Source organism: Malaclemys terrapin, chromosome 7 (genome assembly GCF_027887155.1).
Source record: "Malaclemys terrapin pileata isolate rMalTer1 chromosome 7, rMalTer1.hap1, whole genome shotgun sequence".
NCBI classification, from domain to species: Eukaryota; Metazoa; Chordata; order Testudines; family Emydidae; genus Malaclemys; species Malaclemys terrapin.
In genome coordinates this window covers 126,760,262-126,779,944 of record NC_071511.1, presented here as the reverse complement: position 1 = coordinate 126,779,944, position 19,683 = coordinate 126,760,262, and the positions used below count along the sequence as shown (strand labels likewise).

The 19,683-nt window shown below is 59.1% G+C and overlaps 1 protein-coding gene across 1 annotated transcript in view; it reads left to right on the top strand.

The window, feature by feature from the left end:
* Positions 1 to 19,683, top strand: part of SLIT1 (slit guidance ligand 1) — a 139,264-nt gene that overhangs the window by 85,292 nt on the left and 34,289 nt on the right. The window contains exons 5-11 of the mRNA XM_054035641.1: positions 3,340 to 3,411; positions 4,260 to 4,331; positions 11,750 to 11,821; positions 12,000 to 12,163; positions 12,881 to 13,028; positions 14,354 to 14,425; positions 16,820 to 16,891. Coding sequence (XP_053891616.1) covers positions 3,340 to 3,411; positions 4,260 to 4,331; positions 11,750 to 11,821; positions 12,000 to 12,163; positions 12,881 to 13,028; positions 14,354 to 14,425; positions 16,820 to 16,891 — 672 coding nt within the window. The remainder of the gene's footprint in view (positions 1 to 3,339; positions 3,412 to 4,259; positions 4,332 to 11,749; positions 11,822 to 11,999; positions 12,164 to 12,880; positions 13,029 to 14,353; positions 14,426 to 16,819; positions 16,892 to 19,683) is intronic.

Here is a 19,683-nt window from a genome sequence, read left to right as displayed (position 1 = left end):
TCGCCCCGGGCCGTGGGGCAGGGAATTCTGCCCCCAGATCTGTGACCCAGCCTGGCGCCTAGCGGGTGGGGGCAGCACGGCCGGTGCAGCCTCACAGGTGGTGGCAAAGCAGCCAGGGGCACACGAGCCGTCCGGGGCCAGGCTGCAGCCCCGCCCTGCCAGAGTCTCGCTGGGAGGTTTCGCTGCCCACCCAGCCAGCGCGGGGGATTAGCCGGATGTACAGGGCAATGAATTGTCACAGCTCCCTGGTGGCCAGAGCCGGGAGGCCGCTGCTCTCCTTCCCAGCCAGCTGCCGGCCAAGTGCCCTTCAGAGGCGTCTCTGCTAGAACAGTCGTTTAGCACACATGTTACAGCAGTGCCCGGGGGCCCGCTCAGGATCAGGCCCCATTGTGCTGGGGGCTGCACAGACCCCCTGGAATTACAGCCTTAAAGCAGGAGACACAAGGCGGGTGGGCAGGGGAGGGAGGTGCCGATGGGGGCACGTTTTGTGGGGGCAGGATTTACAGGCAGGATCAGTCCATTTGTTGGCGTTTTGTACTTTGGATTTCTCTGGCACGGGAACATGGCCGGGGGGCTGAGACGTGAGACGCCTGTCTCAGGTGTCAGTCTTTGAGCAAACGCCGAGGCTGGGGTGTGGGGCGTGAGGCTGGGCCGTGGGGCCTAGGCTGGGGTGTGGGGCGTGAGGCTGGGGTGTGGGGCTGAAGCTGGGGTGTGAGGCTTGGGCGTAGGGCCAAGGCTGGGGCGTGGGTCTGGAGTCCAAAGTCACTCCTTCCCTCCTGGCATTGAACATGGAAATCACTGGTCTGGGCCCAGCGCTGCATTTGGGGGGCCGGGATCTCAGGTGCTGCGTGGGAAGGGCGGGGAGGTGGGGCAGGCAGAGCAGGGCAGACAAGGTGCCTGGGTTTGGGATTTTGTCAGGTTTCCTGACACCTGCACCCCCTGCTCCCCCCCCCCTCCCCCGCTCAGTGGCGATGCCTCCGGGGTCGGGGCGGTGCAGTCTCTAGCTGGCAGGGGCTGACAGCCCTGACCCGTACCAGTGTCTAAGGGCACTACACTGAGCTGTGGGCTGGGGGGCACTGGGTACTGGTTTCCCTTGTGGAACAGCCAATTTTCGGGGGAGGGGGGCAGGATGGGGCCGTTGTGTGTCTGAGGAATGGGGCTCCTCAGGAAGGCAGCACCTGGCTTGGGTCATTTCAGAAAGCCGGCTTGGTTTTTCCTGGGGTTTCCAGGGGATTTTAATGGATTATCCCCCCAAGAGCTAACAGTCGAGATCCCAGCTGCTCCCCCAGCCAGGCACTGGCATTCCCCAGGAGTGAAAGCCTAGGACGGGGGCATCGGGGCACGAAGTGGGGTTATATGTGGGTCACAAAGGTATTTCCCCTTCTGACAATCATGGGGACTCAGTTTCCCTCAGGACCCTGTTCCACGTGCCAGGACAGGGGGGGTGGGAGGGTGTCCCTCTGTGACATGTCCTGGGGTGGGGCGGGTGGTGGGGAAGGTCTGGAAAACACCAAAGGGAGGGAGACAAGGTGGGTGGGGGAAAGCAGTGGACATAATATACCTGGACTTCAGCAAGACTTTTGACAGTGTCCCATGACATTGTGATAAGGAGCTGGAGAAATGCAGTCTTGGCGGAACTACCATTAAGCGCATACAGAATTGGTTAAACAATGAGGGGGGACATGAGATCTGCCTTCAAAGACTTGAAAGGCTGCCATCAAAAAGATGGAGAAAAGTTGTTCTCTCTTGCCACAGAGGGAATGACAAGAGGCAACGGGTTCAAACTACAGCCCAGCAGATGTAGATTCAATCTCAGGGAAACTGTCCCGACGGTAAGAGCAGTCGGACAGTGGCACAGACGCCTGGGAGCTTCTGGAAGCTCCTTCACAAGCTGTCTTGTGACGGACAGCTCCTGTCTGGCTTGGATGGTTTAGACCCAATAAATCCTGCATCTCGGCAGGGGGTTAGACTAGGTGACCCCTGTGATCCCGTCTCCCCCGGGTCTCTGTCATTTATTGGACCGAGGGCTGTCGGTGAGAGAGACGAGCCCCCCCAGGTCCCCGGGCTCTTCTCTGCGGGGCCGAGGTAATGAACTTTACCCAGGTTTGACGTGGGGATTTCTGCAGCTCCAGGACAGCCTGTCAGCGCCACCCCCTGGGCAGAACATGAACTGCAGGTCAACGCTCACAGAGCTAGAAGCCCCTTAAAAAAACCCCTTTTGCCCTTGGCCGGCTGGTACGAGGCTCTGGATTGGCTCTCGGAGCTGAAGGCCAGTCTTTCCCCGTGTCACTGCTTGGGGACCAAGTCCTCCTGCCCTTTTCTCCTTGGGAAACCTGCTGCCTCCTAGTCCCAGGGAAGCTGTGCCTGGCAAGGCCCTTTGCAAATTCAACCTCAGGGCAGGACCATCGTTCTTCCCATTGTACTGACAGGGAACGAGGCAGAGCGCCTCCCCCTCAGCGCACAGCTTGGATGATTAGCGACGTCCCAGCAGGGGTGGGCGCTGATCCTGGGTCACATGGCCAAGGGACAGTGCAGGCCAATCAGGCTCCCATTCGGGTCGGTTTTCTTAACGCGTCCCATCCAGAACCATTTGGACACGCCCTGCCCTGGCCCCATGCAGCTCCTCCCTGCCCTTAGCCATCCCTGACAGCGCTCGTCCTGGCCACGAGCCCGGGGAGGCTGCAGACAGAGTCCTCCATGGAAACTGGCTGCTCAGGGCCTGGGCCCAGCCGCGCTGGCTCTCTCCTGACTTACTGGGCCAGCGCGCGGCAGGGCTGTCTGTCTGGCCGTCTCCGCCCGGATGAGCGGGAGGAGTGGGGGGGTTCTCCCATCGCCGGGATGAATCCGTCTCTCTGAGACATCCCCCCGATGCAGACAGCGCTTGGTGGACAGAGTTCTTCCCTTGCCCCAGCTGCCGTCGCTCGGGCAGGAGGGTCACCTGCAGCGACCCCCCGTCAGCGTAGGTGGAGCCCACCCTGGAGCGCTGCAGTGTAGACGTAGCGCAAGAGACGGGAGCCAGGTGGAGGGACGAATTCTGCCCGACCTCACTGCAGCGTAGCCCAGCCCGGAGAGTCCTGGGGGAGCCCCTGCGTCAGTCCGACCCCCTAAAGCAGGAGGTGATACTCGGGGCTGTGCTGGGCCCCAGCTATCACACTGATCACTAATGCTGCGTGCTGCCCACTGGGGGGCGCTGTCCCTGCCCCCGGCTTGGCGATAGCAGCCGGGGGCACTGAGCTGACCCGACACGTCCCGGTTCCCCCGGCGCCTGCCCTGCTCTCAGGGAGGGGACGTCGCTTTTGGGGCTTCGCTGATTTCGCTGCCCACGTTTTGTTTCCCCAGGGACCTGAGCGAGAACCTCCTCCAGGCCGTGCCGAGGAAAGCCTTCCGCGGAGCCACCGACCTGAAGAACCTGTGAGTCGCCATGGTCCAGCCGCTCCTCCGGCCTGGCTCCCCTTCCCCTCTGGGACGGGCCCCGGAGCTGTGCCAAGGGCTCCCCGGTGCTTTGCTCCAGGCTCCTGCATGCTGGGGGCGCTGGGGCGTGGGGAGTCCAGCTGGGGAAGGACGGGTCTCGGGGTGCAGACAGCTGTGAGGAGCGGGGGCGGTTACGGGCTCGGACTTGTTGCACTGGAGTCCCTGGGGCGTCCCGTGCTCTGCGGCTCCCCAGGGATGCAGATGGATGGACGCTGCCCTGCACTGCACGGCCCTCAGATGATCCACCGAGCGTGGCGATGGGGGAGGGGCTCAGCCCGGGAGAGCCACGTCTCCATGGCAGGGGGGCGGCCCCTGGGCAAAGCCCCTGGGCTCACAGCCAGGAGGCATGGTGGTGCCCAGGGGCCCAGCCCTGGGGCACACCTGGGACGATATCAGCTTAGTTCAGGCCAGGAGGGGGCCCCATGGCAGCAGATACTGCATAAGCCTCCCCACACAGCTCTGCCAAGGGCCACCCCCTCCAGTACCAGGTCCCCAGTGGTCGCTCTGCCAGACAGGGCCTGGCGCTTACCCTGTGTTTGGAGACTGCCCGGGACATTCGGGGCACTCTAAATAACAAATAATAATTGTAGTGCCCCTCACTCACGACCCGCAACCCCTGCTTTCCTGGCCCTGGGCTTCCCCCCAGCTCTGCCAGTGCCCCTCACTCCTGACCCGCAGCCCCCTGGGCCCTGACATTCCTCTGCCCAGCTCAGGGCCCGGCCCAGCCTGCAGACTATCCTGGGGCCCAGAGTCTGTTCAGCAAAACTGGTTCCCCTTTTGTTGTGCAGACAGCTGGATAAGAACCAGATCGGCTGTATCGAGGACGGGGCCTTCCGCGCGCTGCGGGGCCTGGAGGTTCTGTAAGTGGGGTGGGCACGGGGCTCTCCGCGTCTCTGGGGGGCGCGGGCTGGATTCGGAGCCGTGAGTTCGGCTGTCCTGGGGTGGGGAGTCTCCAGGTGCCAGCTCCGGGAACAGGCTGTCTGGGGTGGCCAGCCCGGCCAAGCCTCGCTGAGCAAACCGGGGCCAGTGTTGTGGGCCTTGCTAGCCAGGGGTGTGACCCGCTCTCTCCTTGTCCCGCAGAGCGGGTGCCCCTTTGGGCAGCCCCTCCCCTCCCCGGCAGGGGGGCAGACATCCCGCTTTTAAGCTCTGTCCCAGCTGTCCCGACTTTTGAAAAAAATTGAGAGAAAATTGGGCATTGGTCCCGTTTGCTCTTCCCAGCGGATCAGCTGGCAGGAGCACACATAACTGCCCGCTCCACCAAACAGTCGGGCGCTCGCCCTGGGGGGCACGGAGGTACACTGGGGGATCAGATCTTCAGGGGAGTCAGCCCCAGGCTCTGGGGGTGCAGCGCTTGGGGGCGGGGGAGCAGTCGCAGGGGGCATGGAGCTCGGACACTCAGCCCAAGCTCTGGCTGGTCTGTCCCAGCGGGGGGTCACGTGGGGGGGGGGGGGCTCTGGCTGGTCTGTCCCGGCGGAGGGAGCATGGGGGGGTGTGGCTCTGGCTGGTCGGTCCCAGCGGGGGGGTCACGTGGGGGGGCCTCTGGCTGGTCTGTCCCGGCGGGAGGGGCACATGGTGGGGGGGCTCTGGCTGGTTGGTCCCAGCGGGAGGGGCACACGATGGGGGGGCTCTGGCTGGTCGGTCCCGGCGGGGGGGGTTACGTGGGGGGGTGTGACAATGCGGTTCTGGCGGAACCCAACTGAGAGCGCCAACTCAGGACAAATTGCTTAAACAGGGCAGTTGCAGCCCAAGGCTGGGGTTTTTCCACCTCTAAGGCAAACCAAACCAGCCAGACTAAGAGGACTTCGGTCTCACCCCACTGGCTAACCGCAAGTCTCTCAAGCAATCTCCTTAGACACTCCAGTTTCCCAGTATAACCACCAGTGCCACTCGTTATGGGGACAAATGGTTATGAAAACCAGTACCCAAGTAAAAGAAAAAGGTTCTCCTGATCCCAAAGGACCAAGCCCCAGACCCAGGTCAATATACAAATCAGATCTTACCCACACATCACGCTGTTGCCAATCCTTTAGAATATAAAATCTAAAGGTTTATTTATAAAAGGAAAAAGATAGAGATGAGAGTTAGAATTGGTTAAATGGAATCAATTACATACAGTAATGGCAAAGTTCTTGGTTCAGGCTTGCAGCAGCGATGGAATAAACTGCAGGTTCAAATCAAGTCTCTGGAATACATCCCCCGCTGGGATGGGTCCTCAGTCCTTTGTTCAGAGCTTCAGTTTGTAGCAAAGTTCCTCCAGAGGTATGAAGCAGGATTGAAGACAAGATGGAGATGAGGCATCCGCCTTATATAGTCTTTTCCAGGTGTCAGAACACCTCTTTGTTCTTACCATGGAAAATTACAGCAAAATGGAGTCTGGAGTCACATGGGCCAGTCCCTGCATACTTTGCTGAGTTACAAGGCGTATCTGCCTTCTCTCAATGGGTCCATTGTATAGCTGATGGTCCTTAATGGGCCATCAAGCAGGCTAGGCAGAGCTAATCCCAGCTTGTCTGGGATGTCACCCAGAAGCATAGCATAAGTTTGCCATACAGACAGTATAGAGCCAATATTCATAACTTCGACCACAAAACTGATACACACATATAGACAGCATAATCATAACCAGTAAACCATAACCTTGTCCTAGACACCCCATTTGACCCCCTTTATACCAGATTTGGTGCCACTACAGGACCTTGGTTGCAACAATGATCTATACGGTCCCAGTTTATGTCAATAACGTCACACCCCCAACGCAAAATTAATGCAGGAAGGGATGACACAAACATCACTGACTGCATCCCAAGAGCTCCCCATCCTGGGTTCTGTCTCACTACAGCTAGTATTGGGGTAGAAGCCGTACCAGTGTATAACAGAAACGGTTTATCAAAATCATGTTCAACCACATGATTGAACCTCTTTACAAACTCAAGGTAAAACTTGGTTAGAACAATAGTGGATTGGATCTGCTCTGGCAGCATGGTTCCTGTATGTGCCATGTGATCTTGCCAAGAGCTAAAGAAAACCGCTACTTTATCCATACCAGCTCGGGCAAATGTTCGGAACCCAATTAACATCGAATAAATGCAGATATTAATGTTCTTCATAGTCCAGGAATCTTGGCATTTAGCCATGAAAGCAATATGGTAGTGTGCCTCAGTCTTCCTTTTCATACAGCACATTAGGTCTGGAATGTCTTTTCCCCTGTGAAAAGTTCCCATTTTGTTTATAGGCATGAACTGTGAAACACCAATGTAACAAGGCCTTTTAACAGAACGTGTGTTCTCATGTATTCCTTTTAACATGTTCAAGGGATTCTCCAAAAGATTAGGCACATTGTACATTTTTACAGTTTGTGGCAATATCAACACACTCATTACAAAATTTAGCAATAACAACAAGTTTATTGCAAGTGTCCATCTACAATCGTTTTTGACATGCCACACCTTTGGCTCAATACCATCGGAGTTTGGGCATTTTAGGGTTAACCTGTGGCCTCCCTTTGCAAAATTCAGTTTTCTCTTTCCTCCTTGTCCTGCAGGATCAAACCCTGATTTCTCTTGCTTAACAGAATTCACTGGCTGATGGGGTGGGCCCTCTGTGCTAACAGCTATTAGCAAGTCCTTCCCCTCCCAGCCAGGCAAGTAATCTGCACTACCCCAGACCAGAGCCAGTCCACCAGTTTTCATATTTGTAACTGCTATCATTTCCAAGGCTGGACTCTGTCTTAAAGAGATACCACACAAATCCAAAGAGTCTGCGGGTGAGAGTTTGCTTGCTCTCCCCCGCATCCTCAAGCATTAGCCATAAAACTGCTCTGCTCTGACACATCAGTAACCAAATCTGTCCTCAAACCCTGAAGCACAAACTGCTCATTTAAAGAATCAGAAAGGAGACATTCCTGTTCCAACACCATTGTCTCCCCAACAAGTTGGCCCAACACAGCCACTTGGTTATAGGGCTGCCTCAATTCCTTAACAACTTTTACTTCCTTTGAGACCTTCTCAAAGCTACCCACACTGGATCTTTTAAAAGGAAAGTCAGTGGATCCATTCACAACAGACAATTGTTTGCTGCTAGGAACTGAAACTTCCTTGATTAAATCACTCTCACACCCTTCAGTTGCAGGGAACTGCTCGCACCGAGTACCATGAGGATTCCTTTCTCCAGGAGCTTTTCTAAGCAGCAATTCACCCCTCACAGAAATTCTGCCCTTACCCTCTTCACCTAGGGCTTGCTCTAAAGGAACACTTTCCTGAGCAACAACAGACTTTATCCGGATCTTACTTACATTCAGGATCACCTTTGGCCCATCAGGCAGATTTCTACACAATCCCCTTTCAGGCGAACCCATAGACTTCCTAGATAAAAGGTTAGAAATAGTTCCCTTCTCTTTGCCACACACAAGCTTAGGAAATTTTTTCTTTTTGCTACAAGTTGTTAAACTGTCCGTAGGTACCACAACCAAATTACCTTTCTGCTCTTCTTGTGCCCTGGCTAGGGTATCACCCTGATCAGACAGAGTTGCTACACCCTTCTCCAACCACACATGAGCAACAGGCAAAATACAAGCACCAGAATTGTTTGGTCTCTGGGATTTTGCTAAGACACTAGCTGGATGCAACCTAGTTACGGTGCCATTCTCCCCAGCAGATGCAAACTTAGGACCATTCCCTTCCTGGGCTTTAGTTGAATCCAGAACCAACTCTGAGACAACTAAATTACTCTCAACCATCACAGGCCGAAAGGCACCTTCTGTCTGCTCCACAGACAAAAAAGAGTTGGAGACGCATTTTCCTTTACTAGACATACTGTTTGGGATTTCATTTCCCTTGTCCCAGCACACCGGGCTGTTCACAGACAACTGCTTGGAGACTGGGGTAGCTTCCTCCATAGGCAAGTCAATACCCCTGACAGACACAGGCACATTTCCTTCACTGTCACTATTCTCCACACAGGAAACAGGTAAGGTATAGGGACACTCATCTTCCACTCTCCTTGCCTTCCCAAACTGCTGACTAGATAAAGCTATCAGCTCACAAGACTGCCTAGGCTCATCCAAAATCTCCTTGTTTTCCTCTCCCTTCGCTTGATCTAATTCCAGATTTACTTCTGAGACATTAGATAGACATTCAGAAACTTCATTCACAGCCGAACAGCTACTTTCCAAAGACAAACTTTTGGAGAAACCCCCCCTAGGCACAACCTTAGGATCAATCCTCTCCTGTGCCTGGTTTGTATTAACTTGACTGACCATAGCTTTAATATCATTTCCAATCATAATATCCTTAGGGATTATGTCTTTTACTCCCACAACCATGGTGCCCTCCAAACCCTTCCATTTCAGGTGGATTTTAGCCAAAGACACCCTGACAAAATACTTAGATAAGGCTACAACAGTTACATCTTCACCTGGCAAATAATCTTCCTTCCTGACAAGACTTGCTTTAACCAGAGTAATATCTGCTGCGGTGTCCCTCCATGCCATACACCTCACTCCATTCACTTCTGCACTGCTAATAAACTCTGCGTTATTTCCACCATATTTAGCTTTAATGTGAGTTTTAAGGTCAAATTCTTCAGAGACCACAGAAACAGCATTTGCACACAGGGCACCAATGCTGGGCTCTGTGTGGCTTGTCTGTGAGTTTACAACAACAGGGTTAGCATTGGCCATGGCATTTGGGGTTGCTGGTTTTGGGCTGCCCTTCAGTGTCGGGCAGTCTGGTCTCATGTGGCCCAGGATACCACAGTGATAGCATGTAATCTGTTCCGTCCTGGGATGTGAGTTCCTACCCTCCGGGCCCCCTTGAACTCCTTTAGAAGAGTCAGGTTTATTTTTAAATCCTTCCCTCCTCTTGAACTGGGGAGAATGGTGATCAGTTTTCCCCGGGGTTTTACACCCTTCTCGAGCCCTGTTTTGGGTATGGGCATCCGCAATCTCTGCTGCCCGTAGGACTGACTCAGGGTCCCTGTCACACACAGCTGCTCTCACATGGTCAGGCACAATGTCTAAGAACTGTTCCAAAGTTATTAAATCCAGCAGTTTTTCAAAACTCCCATGCGCCTTGGCTCCCACAACCCACTTTTTAACAAAACCCATCAGCTTATGAGCACATTCTACAAAAGTACAATCCTTAGACATTTTAAACTCTCTAAACGTAACTCTGTAAGATTCAGGAGTAACCTTGAACCGCCTTAACACAGAATCCTTAAACCGCTCATAATCTAAGGCTTCTTGTTCCCCCAAGTCATTGAATACCTCCCTGGCTTTTCCAGTCAGTCTGGTCAGCAGGACAGGCATTCGCTGACCCTCAGGGATCTGGTACAGATTGCAGAGGCGTTCAAAGGTAGACAAAAACTCCTCTATATCTTCAGTATCATTGTAAATGGGACACATCCTTTCCCAGTTTTTCTCATGGCGAGGGGGAAGTGGAGTACCCGGTGGGGATGACTTTCTCCGCTTTTCCATTACTTGGAGCTGAAGTCTGGCCGTTTCCTGTTCCATCTTGTGAGTCTCCTGCTCAGCAGCGAGCAGCTCTAGACGCCCCTTACGAGCTCTCTCTTCTCTCTCATCAGCCTCCTTCTTTCTTTGATCGGCTTCCTTCTCTAATTCTGCTATTTTTTGCTTCTCCAGCAATCGAAGATCTGCTAGTTTCTGTTCATGCTCAAATTGCAGTTTACTTGTCGCCTTTTGCATCCTAATCTTTTCTTCATCATCTGTAGCCTCAGGTAAGGGCTGTGCTCTTGCCCCCTGATCACTGGCTATTAACAGATTTCTCAGTTCTTCCTTTGTAGCTTTCTTTCTAAAGCTTATCCTCTTTTCTGAACACAAATTTTCCAGGGCTTTTTTGCCAAGTCCCTCATATGCTCTTTGCTCAGCCATTGCAGCAGCTCTTTAACCAACAAAACTCTCAATCCCAAAATTCAAATTTGGATAGCGTGGGGTTCTGACCCAAAGCTTAATTGACCTGGTTCTGTGGATCCAAGCACGACTACGCCACTGTGACAATGCGGTTCTGGCGGAACCCAACTGAGAGTGCCAACTCAGGACAAATTGCTCAAACAGGGCAGTTGCAGCCCAAGGCTGGGGTATTTTCCACCTCTAAGGCAAACCAAACCAGCCAGACTAAGGGCACTTCGGTCTCACCCCACTGGCTAACCGCAAGTCTCTCAAGCAATCTCCTTAGACATTCCAGTTTCCCAGTATAACCACCAGTGCCACTCGTACGGGGACAAATGGTTATGAAAACCAGTACCCAAGTAAAAGAAAAAGGTTCTCCTGATCCCAAAGGACCAAGCCCCAGACCCAGGTCAATATACAAATCAGATCTTACCCACAAATCACGCTGTTGCCAATCCTTTAGAATATAAAATCTAAAGGTTTATTTATAAAAGGAAAAAGATAGAGATGAGAGTTAGAATTGGTTAAATGGAATCAATTACATACAGTAATGACACAGTTCTTGGTTCGGGCTTGCAGCAGCGATGGAATAAACTGCAGGTTCAAATCAAGTCTCTGGAATACATCCCCCGCTGGGATGGGTCCTCAGTCCTTTGTTCAGAGCTTCAGTTTGTAGCAAAGTTCCTCCAGAGGTATGAAGCAGGATTGGAGACAAGATGGAGATGAGGCATCAGCCTTATATAGTCTTTTCCAGGTGTAAGAACACCTCTTTGTTCTTACTGTGGAAAATTACAGCAAAATGGAGTCTGGAGTCACATGGGCCAGTTCCTGCATACTTTGCTGAGTTACAAGGCGTATCTGCCTTCTCTCAATGGGTCCATTGTATAGCTGATGGTCCTTAATGGGCCATCAAGCAGGCTAGGCAGAGCTAATCTCAGCTTGTCTGGGATGTCACCCAGAAGCATAGCATAAGTTTGCCATACAGACAGTATAGAGCCAATATTCATAACTTCGACCACAAAACTGATACACACATATAGACAGCATAATCATAACCAGTAAACCATAACCTTGTCTTAGACACCCCATTTGACCCCCTTTATACCAGATTTGGGTGCCACTACAGGACCTTGGTTGCAACAATGATCTATACGGTCCCAGTTTATGTCAATAATGTCACAGGGGGGCCTCTGGCTGGTCTGTCCCAGCGGGAGGGGCACGCGGGGGGGGGCTCTGGCTGGTCTATCCTGGTGGGGGGAGCACGGGGGCGGGGGCTCTGGCTAGTCTATCCTGGCGAGGGGAGCATGGGTGGGGGGGCTCTGGCTGGTCAGTCCCGGTGGGGGGGCCCTGACCCATCTCCATCACCACTCGCAGGACATTGAACAACAACAACATCAGCACCATCCCCGTGTCCAGCTTCAACCACATGCCCAGACTGCGGACCTTGTGAGTGCGGGGGGGGCGGGGGGGAGGTCTGGGGGAGGGGCAGGGCATGGGTGGGGTAGGATGGGGGAGGGGCCGTGGGCCCTGGGGGATGGGGAGGCCCAGCTGGGGCCCAGGGGACGGGCGGGCGGGGATGTCCCCATGGGGGGGACCCCGACACTGACCCTCTGCCCCTCCCCAGCCGCCTCCATTCCAACCAGCTGTTCTGCGACTGCCACCTGGGCTGGCTCGCGCAGTGGCTGCGCCAGCGCCCCGCCATCGGGCTCTTCACGCAGTGCGCCGGGCCCCCCCCCCTCCGCGGCATCAGCCTGCCTGAGCTCCAGAAAAACGAGTTCAGCTGCTCAGGTGAGCGGGTGCGGGGGGGCCTGCCTGGGGGAGGTCTGGGATGTGGGCGGGGCCTGCCTGGGAGTGGGTCCGGGATGTGGGGGCGTGTCTAGGATGCCAAGGGGGCCCTGCCTGGGGGGGGTCTGGGATGTGGGGGGGTGTCTAGGATGCCAGGGGGGCCCTGCCTGGGGGGGTCTGGGATGTGGGATGGGGCCTGCCTGGGGGGGTCTGGGATGTGCGGGGGGGCCTGCCTGGGAGGGTCTGGGATGTGGGGGGGTGTCTAGGATGCCAGGGGGGCCCTGTCTGGGGGGGTCCGGGATGTAGGGGGGTCTGGGTTGCGGGGGGGCCCTGCCTGTGGGGGGGTCCGGGATGTGGAGGGGTCTGGGCTGCGGGGGGGCCCTGCCTGGGGGGGGTCTGGGATGCAGGCGGGGCCTGCCTTGGAGGGGGTCCGGGATGTGGGGGTGTGTCTAGGATGCCAGGGGGGCCCTGCCTGGGGGGGTCTGGGATGTGTGGGGGGCTCTGGGTTGCCGGGGGGCCCTGCCTCAGGGGAGGGAGCTGCTCTGGGCTGCGGGGCTGGTGCCCTGGGAACCGAAGAGGCTCTTCGGGGGCGTGAGGGGAGGGCGATGCCACGTCTCCGCCTGGCCCAGCACCAGCCGCGCCCTCGAGCTCCCTGCCCCCGCCCCGCCCTGCCCCGCCGTGCCCCGGTCTCACTCGGCCGCTGCTTTGCTCCCCCGGCAGGACAAACGGACGCCGCCCACGCCCAGGTCTGCAGCCTCTCGTCCGGCTCCTGCCCCGCCATGTGCACCTGCAGCAACAGTGTGGTGGACTGCCGCGGCAAGGGGCTGACGGCCATCCCCGCCAACCTGCCCGAGGGCATGACGGAGATGTGAGTGCGCCAGCGCCCCCCGCCGGCCCCCCGCCCAGCCCCGCCCCCAGGAGTGTACCGGCCCCCAGCTGTTGGCCCCAGAGGGGGAGCATGTGGGGCATGGGCGCACAGCTGTCACGGCCCCCCCAGGTCGCTGCTACGGCCCCAGCTTCGGAACCGCGAGCCAGACCCCTGGGGTCCTCCTGGCTTGGCACCAGAACCGGGGGCCAGGGGACCAGGGCCCCTCACTTTTTACTGGCCGTAAGGGTGAGTGACGGTGGGCCCCCTCCCCCATTTAGGGCACTTCCGCTGCTCTGGCTCCGGCCTTCTGGGTGAGTCACATGGCTCCCGGTCCCGCCTCTTCCAACCATAGCCCCGTCCACAACCCAGCCCTGCTCCGCCCCAGTCCCCACCCCCGTTCGGCCCCCTCCCTGCTCAGCCCCCCCCACTGCTGCTCGCTGCATCCCACCCCCAGCCTGTGCCCCACGAGCAGGCAACCCCGAATGGTCTGGTCACCCCCAGCCGGGGCAGGAGGGGTTGGTGGGGGGCGGTGAGGTGACAAACACTCCCCTGCTGCCACCGTCCCGGGGCCCGGGCGCACGGGGCTGGATTCTGCCGTTAACGGCTCCGTGGGGCTGCATGACAAGGCAGACCTGAGGGGTCACAGGCCTGGCTCCCTGCCTGCCGAACGCCCCGTGGTGCACACTTCCCTGCACACGCGCACTGTCACACACGTCTGTGCACACACGGTTGCACACGCACGGTCTCCCGTAGGGCAGCCGTAGGCAGCAGGAGGATGTCGCCGCTCGAGGCTGGAGCCGGCCCTTGGACAAGCCAGTTGCCCCGGATCCCCAGCGACCCCCCCCCCCGGGGGGCTGTGCCCTGCTCGCCCGTTCCCCCAGGACTTCGCCCAAACTGTAACTAGAGCGAATCTCCGTTGGGAACTCCAGCCGAGCCAACTCAGGGCGAGCCCGCCCCACTGAGAGCGCCCCTGCAGGGAGAGGTGGGGCTGGGGCAGCTCCCCCCACAGCCAGCGCCCCACTGTGCCCCCACAGCGCCCCTGCAGGGAGAGGTGGGGCTGGGGCAGCTCCCCCCCACAGCCAGCGCCCCACTGTGCCCCCACAGCGCCCCCTGCAGGGAGAGGTGGGGCTGGGGCAGCTCCCCCCACAGCCAGCGCCCCACTGTGCCCCCACAGTGCCCCCTGCAGGGAGAGGCGGGGCTGGGGCAGCTCCCCCCACAGCCAGCGCCCCACTGTGCCCCCACAGCGCCCCTTGCAGGGAGAGGCCGGGCTGCAGTAGGTGGCCAGGGGGACGGGCAGGTTTGGTTCATTTTCTGTCTCCCTGCAGACGCCTGGAACTGAACGGGATCAGATCCGTCCCCCCTGGGGCCTTCTCACCCTACAAGAAGCTGCGGCGGATGTAAGTGCCCCGACCCTGACCCTGGGCGTGCCCAGCACTGCCCCCCACGCCCTCTGCCCCATTGCCCCCAGCTCCTGCCCCAGGTCCCTGCAGCCGCCTCTGGGGTCTCAGCCCGTGAGGAGCCCGAGGGGCCCTGCTCCTGTCCTGGGTACCCTGTGGTCCCTCAGCTCTGCGCCCAATGGAGTCCCTGGCACTGGGCCCCTCTGCCCCGGGCTCACGCAGCAGGTGCCAATGGGGCTTAGGGTGCCTGTGGGGTGAACCCAGCTCTCAGACCCGCCAACAGCAAATCCGGGCCCCAGGGCAGAACAGTCAATGGACCCCCTCGAAAGGTCCGCCTGACCCTGGGCGTTGCTGCGCCCGTGTTGGCTGGTGCCCAGCGAGCTGCCGGCTGCGCTGCTTGGCGAGCTCTTCCGGCACGGCCAGGGCTTCCACATGCCCGCCCGCCTGCCTCGGCGCTGTTGGCAGGAGTGCCAATACGGCGGTACCCTGGTACCCCGAACCTGCAGGAGATTTCTAGCCGGTATGGAGCACTGGAAAGACAGGGGCCACCGGACGGCCCCATGCCAGCAGCTCCGCCCCCCCAGGGCATTCACTCTTAACAGCACAATACATATGCTAACAAACGTAAACAAAGGCTTTGTTAGCATCCGTAGGGCTGTTTTATGTGGGTCAGGCCCCAGTCAAAGGCCCAGGAGGTGGCGATGGCAGAGGAGGTGGCGATGGCAGAGGTGTTGGCGAAGGCAGAGGAGGTGGGAAAGGCAGAGGTGTTGGCGAAGGCAGAGGAGGTGGCGATGGCAGAGGAGGTGGGAAAGGCAGAGGAGGTGGGAAAGGCAGAGGAGGTGGCGATGGCAGAGGAGGCGGCGATGGCAGAGGAGGTGGCGATGGCAGAGGAGGTGGGAAAGGCAGAGGAGGTGGCGATGGCAGAGGAGGTGGCGAAGGCAGAGGAGGTGGGAAAGGCAGAGGAGTTGGCGATGGCAGAGGAGGTGGCGATGGCAGAGGAGGTGGGAAAGGCAGAGGAGTTGGCACAGGAGCTGGCAGAAGCTTCGTTTGGGCGTAACAGAGGCGCTGCTAGTGTGTTACCGGAAGGCGGGGGATTGTCCTCCCCAGCCTTCGCTCATCTGAGACGTTTTCAATGTGGGGGTGACTGGACCCCCAGTGACACCTGGAAGTACGGGTGGCACCAGGGGCCCAAACCAGCATTTTACAACTGCCTGTTTAACGGACGCAGTTGTAAAATTGTAGACAGGTGAGGGGGGTGTTGGAGGGGACAGGGAGAGCGTAGGGGCCGCAGGCTGGGGGTGGGACAGAGTCACGTGGAGGGTCATGTGCCACCCCCTTGTGTCCCTCCCACGAGTGCAGTACCGGCAAGAAGTGATTTCTACTTGCACGACTGGCCGCCGGTACCACCCTGTGCGCCAAGGAGCCCTGCAGCCCGCCCGGGTGATTTAAAAGGGCCCCCCTGCCGTGTTCCCGCTAATGTTTCCCACCCGTGTGCGGAATGAATTTGGTTACAGGCACCAATATGGAGGTGAGGTGGGACATGACCCTGTGAGTCACGTCACCTCCGTATTGGTGCACAGAACAAAATCCATGGGGTGGGGGTGGGGCCGAGGGGTTCGGAGTGTGGGAGGGGCAGGTGGGGTAGAGGGTTAGGGTGCAAGGGCTCCAGCTGGGGGTGCAGGAGGGGACCCCCAGGCCGGGGCTGAGGGGTTCGGAGTGCTGGAAGGGGATCAGGGCTGGGGGTTGGGGTGCAGGACGGGGCTCCGGGGATGCAGTGCCCCTCCCCGGCCGCGGCAGGTCCCTGGGCGGGTTCCCTGAGCACCTGCGTGCCGGTAACTAGGCTGTCGGGTGGCTGCGTGGCTCACAGGGACCCACCCAGGCCCTTTTAAATTGCCCGGGCCCCTGGGCAATTCCCCCTTTCCTCCCACCCCGGCGGTCTGCCAGGCCTAAGGACTCGGGCTCACAACCAGCCGGGCTCCCAAGAGTGACAGCCTCCCAGCCCATCTCCAACCCCGTTCCTGTGAGCCCATCCGCCAGCCCATCACCCCCACCTCAGGGCATGCGCTTGCCACGGCCCCGTCATCCCTGCAGGGCCCGTGGGGGAGAGACCCGTCTCCTGCCCCTCTGCCCCAGGGCTGCCAGTGCCCTCAGCAGTGCCCGGCCTGCCCCCAGGGCCTTCCGGGGCACCCGCCAGCCCCCACACCGCTCTTGCTCCGGCAGGGGCGGCTGGGCAAGGACCTGGCCCCTCCATGGGGCGCTGGGGGGAGCAGTGGGATTCTGGCCAGCGCCGGGGGAGACGCTCCCTGTGCCCCCCCCAAGGCTGCAGCTGGGCGGGGCTGGTGCAGCGGGCGGGGGCTGGGGACAACGCTGGGCATTTCCCCCTTTGCCTTGCAGAGACCTGAGCAACAACCAGATCTCGGAGATCGCGCCCGACGCCTTCCAGGGGCTGCGCTCACTAAACTCACTGTGAGTCCCCGCGCCGGCCCCGGCCACCCCCGGCCCCCTGCCATGGGCTTCACCGCGCCCAGAGCCCCGGGAATCACACGAGGGAATCCGACCTCCAGCCTCCCTAATTGTCACGCTGCCCTGGGACCGCTCTGCTCCACCAACACCCCTCACTCCCGACCCGCAGCCCCCTGCCATGGGCTTCACCGCGCCCAGAGCCCCGGGAATCACACGAGGGAATCCGACAGCCAGCCTCCCTAATTGTCACGCTGCCCTGGGACCGCTCTGCTCCACCAACGCCCCCACTCCCGACCCGCAGCCCCCTGCCATCCCAGTTCTGGATCCCCCTCTGCTCCACCAACACCCCTCACTCCCGACCCGCAGCCCCCTCCCATCCCAGCTCTGGGCCCCCCCCAGCTCCGCCAACGCCCCTCACTCCCGACCCGCAGCCCCCTCCCATCCCAGTTCTGGGTCCCCCTCTGCTCCACCAACGCCCCCTCTCCCGACCCGCAGCCCCCTCCCATCCCAGTTCTGGGTCCCCCTCTGCTCCACCAACGCCCCCACTCCCGACCCGCAGCCCCCTGCCATCCCAGTTCTGGATCCCCCTCTGCTCCACCAACACCCCTCACTCCCGACCCGCAGCCCCCTCTGTCACGGAGTATTGGGGGACTCAGGGCCCTGCACCCCCGGCTTCCTGCGATTCACCATGACTCTCAGCCAGCCAGTAAAGCAGAAGGTTTATTTGGATGACAGGAATACAGTCCAAGACAGGTCTTGCAGGCACAGACAACAGGGCCCCCCTCAGTTAGGTCCGGCTTGGGGTCCCAGGGCATTCCAGCCCAGCCCCCCTTGGGGGGTCAGAGCCATCTCTGCCTCCCAGCCATCTCTCCAGCCTCCTTCTAGCCTCCTTCCCGCACTCTCCTTTTGCGACCCCTCCCACAGCCTTTGTTCAGTTTCCCGGGCTAAGGAGTCGCCTCCCCTTCAACCCCTTCCTGGGTTCTCATGTTACACACTCAGGTATGCGCCCTCGGGCAGATCCCATCCTGCAATGCCGACTATCCCAGCACACTCCCCTGTCAGCATTCACAGACCACCGTGAGAACAGGCCCAGTTCGTCACATCTCTCCCCCCTTCGAGACCGAACTGAGCAGGGTCACTTTAGCCAGTGACCCGGGGAAGTTCGAACCTACCCCCGTTCCCATGGATGCCCCCGCATCCCTCCCATTCCTTGGTGAGAATTACACCAGGCCCCTCCAGTTTCACGCCCCCCCTTAGGTCGGGGGTGCTTGATGGCACTCGCAGTTCGCATGTGGGAAGGTTTATGCGGCCTGTGCCCTTTTCCCACCCCCATACCTCTGGGGTTCCAACTGGGCTGTGGTCTTCTCCCAGCGCTCCAGTCTGGAGGTCTGTGCTTTGGGCTCTCTTGGTTTAGAGCCGCCCTTTTTACCTTGGCCACCCTCCGAAAAGGCTCCTCTATGCTGGGCAAGGGTCCTAAAGCTGTTTTCCCCTTGTCCCAGGCCTTCCTCCCCCTCTGACAGGGGTCACAGGATCCGCAGTACTGTCGGACAGTAGCAAAGACCCCAGGCCAGTAAAAGCTCCGTAGCAGCCTCTGCTGGGTACGCCAGGTTCCCTGGTGCCCTGAGAGGGGAATGTCATGGGCCCGGCACAGCAGCTGGCGGCGATACTTCTGGGGTACCACCAGCTGCCTCCTGATCCCCCCTGACTCCATTTTCCCTGGGGGAGCCCATTCTCGGTACAGGAACCCCTTCTCCCACAGGAATCCTTTCCGGCCACCTCGTCCCATGGTCTGTACCGCATTGAGGTCGGCCAGGTCCCTTATCTTCCGCAAGGAGGGATCTCTCTGCAACTCGGCCTGGAACTCAGCAGCTGGGACGGGGATGGCCACCTGCTCTTTCTCGCCCGCTGGGTCCGAAGCTGCAGCCTCCCTGAGCCGCGTCCCTGGGCGTTCCCTCCCCACCAGGTTAGAGTCCCGCGCCTCAGGCAAGGCACCCCCCCCAAGGCCAGGGCGCAGTGCCCCTCGCCGGCTCTGACCGCGGGTCACAACTAAGGCGGTCTGGGGGCTGCTGGGCCAGTCCTCTAGGTCCCCCCCCATCAACACCTCAGTGGGCAAATGGTGGTGCACTCCCACGTCCTTGGGGCCCTCCTTGGCCCCCCATTTCAGGTGTACCCTCGCTACGGGAACCTTGAATGGGGTCCCGCCCACCCCGGTCAGGGTCAGGAAGGTGTTGGGCACCACCCGATCTGGGGCCACCACCTCGGGCCGGGCCAGTGTCACCTCTGCGCCCGTGTCCCAGTAACCATAAACTTCCTTCCCATCCACCTCCAGGGGAACAAGGCACTCGCTCCGCAGGGACAGCCCCGCGCCAACCCTGTAAACGGAGAACTTTGAATCCGGAGCATCTGGCCCCCCAGAGAAGCTGGCCTGGGGCTCTCCTCCCTCCTTAGCAGGTGGTACTCTGCCAGCCCCCCTTCCCTGGGAATGCTGCCTCTCGCCGGGCTGGGTCTCTACCCAGTCAACCCTCTGTGGGTTCGGCCTGCTCAGTCTGTCCCTGAGCTTGGGGCACTGGGCCCGTATGTGGCCCTTTTGGCCACAGTGGTAGCAGCCCATGTCCCATGGGTCCCCTTGAGTGGGTCGGATGGTCCTGATGCCGGATGTTCCCCTCTGATGGGGTTTTTCTGTATTTTCCCACGGGGAGGTCCCATGGTGACTCTCTCTCTGCGTTGTGGTGGGATTGCTCCTTTGGGACTCCTCCCTGCCACCCCCTGACCGGCTCTTTACAAACTCATCAGCC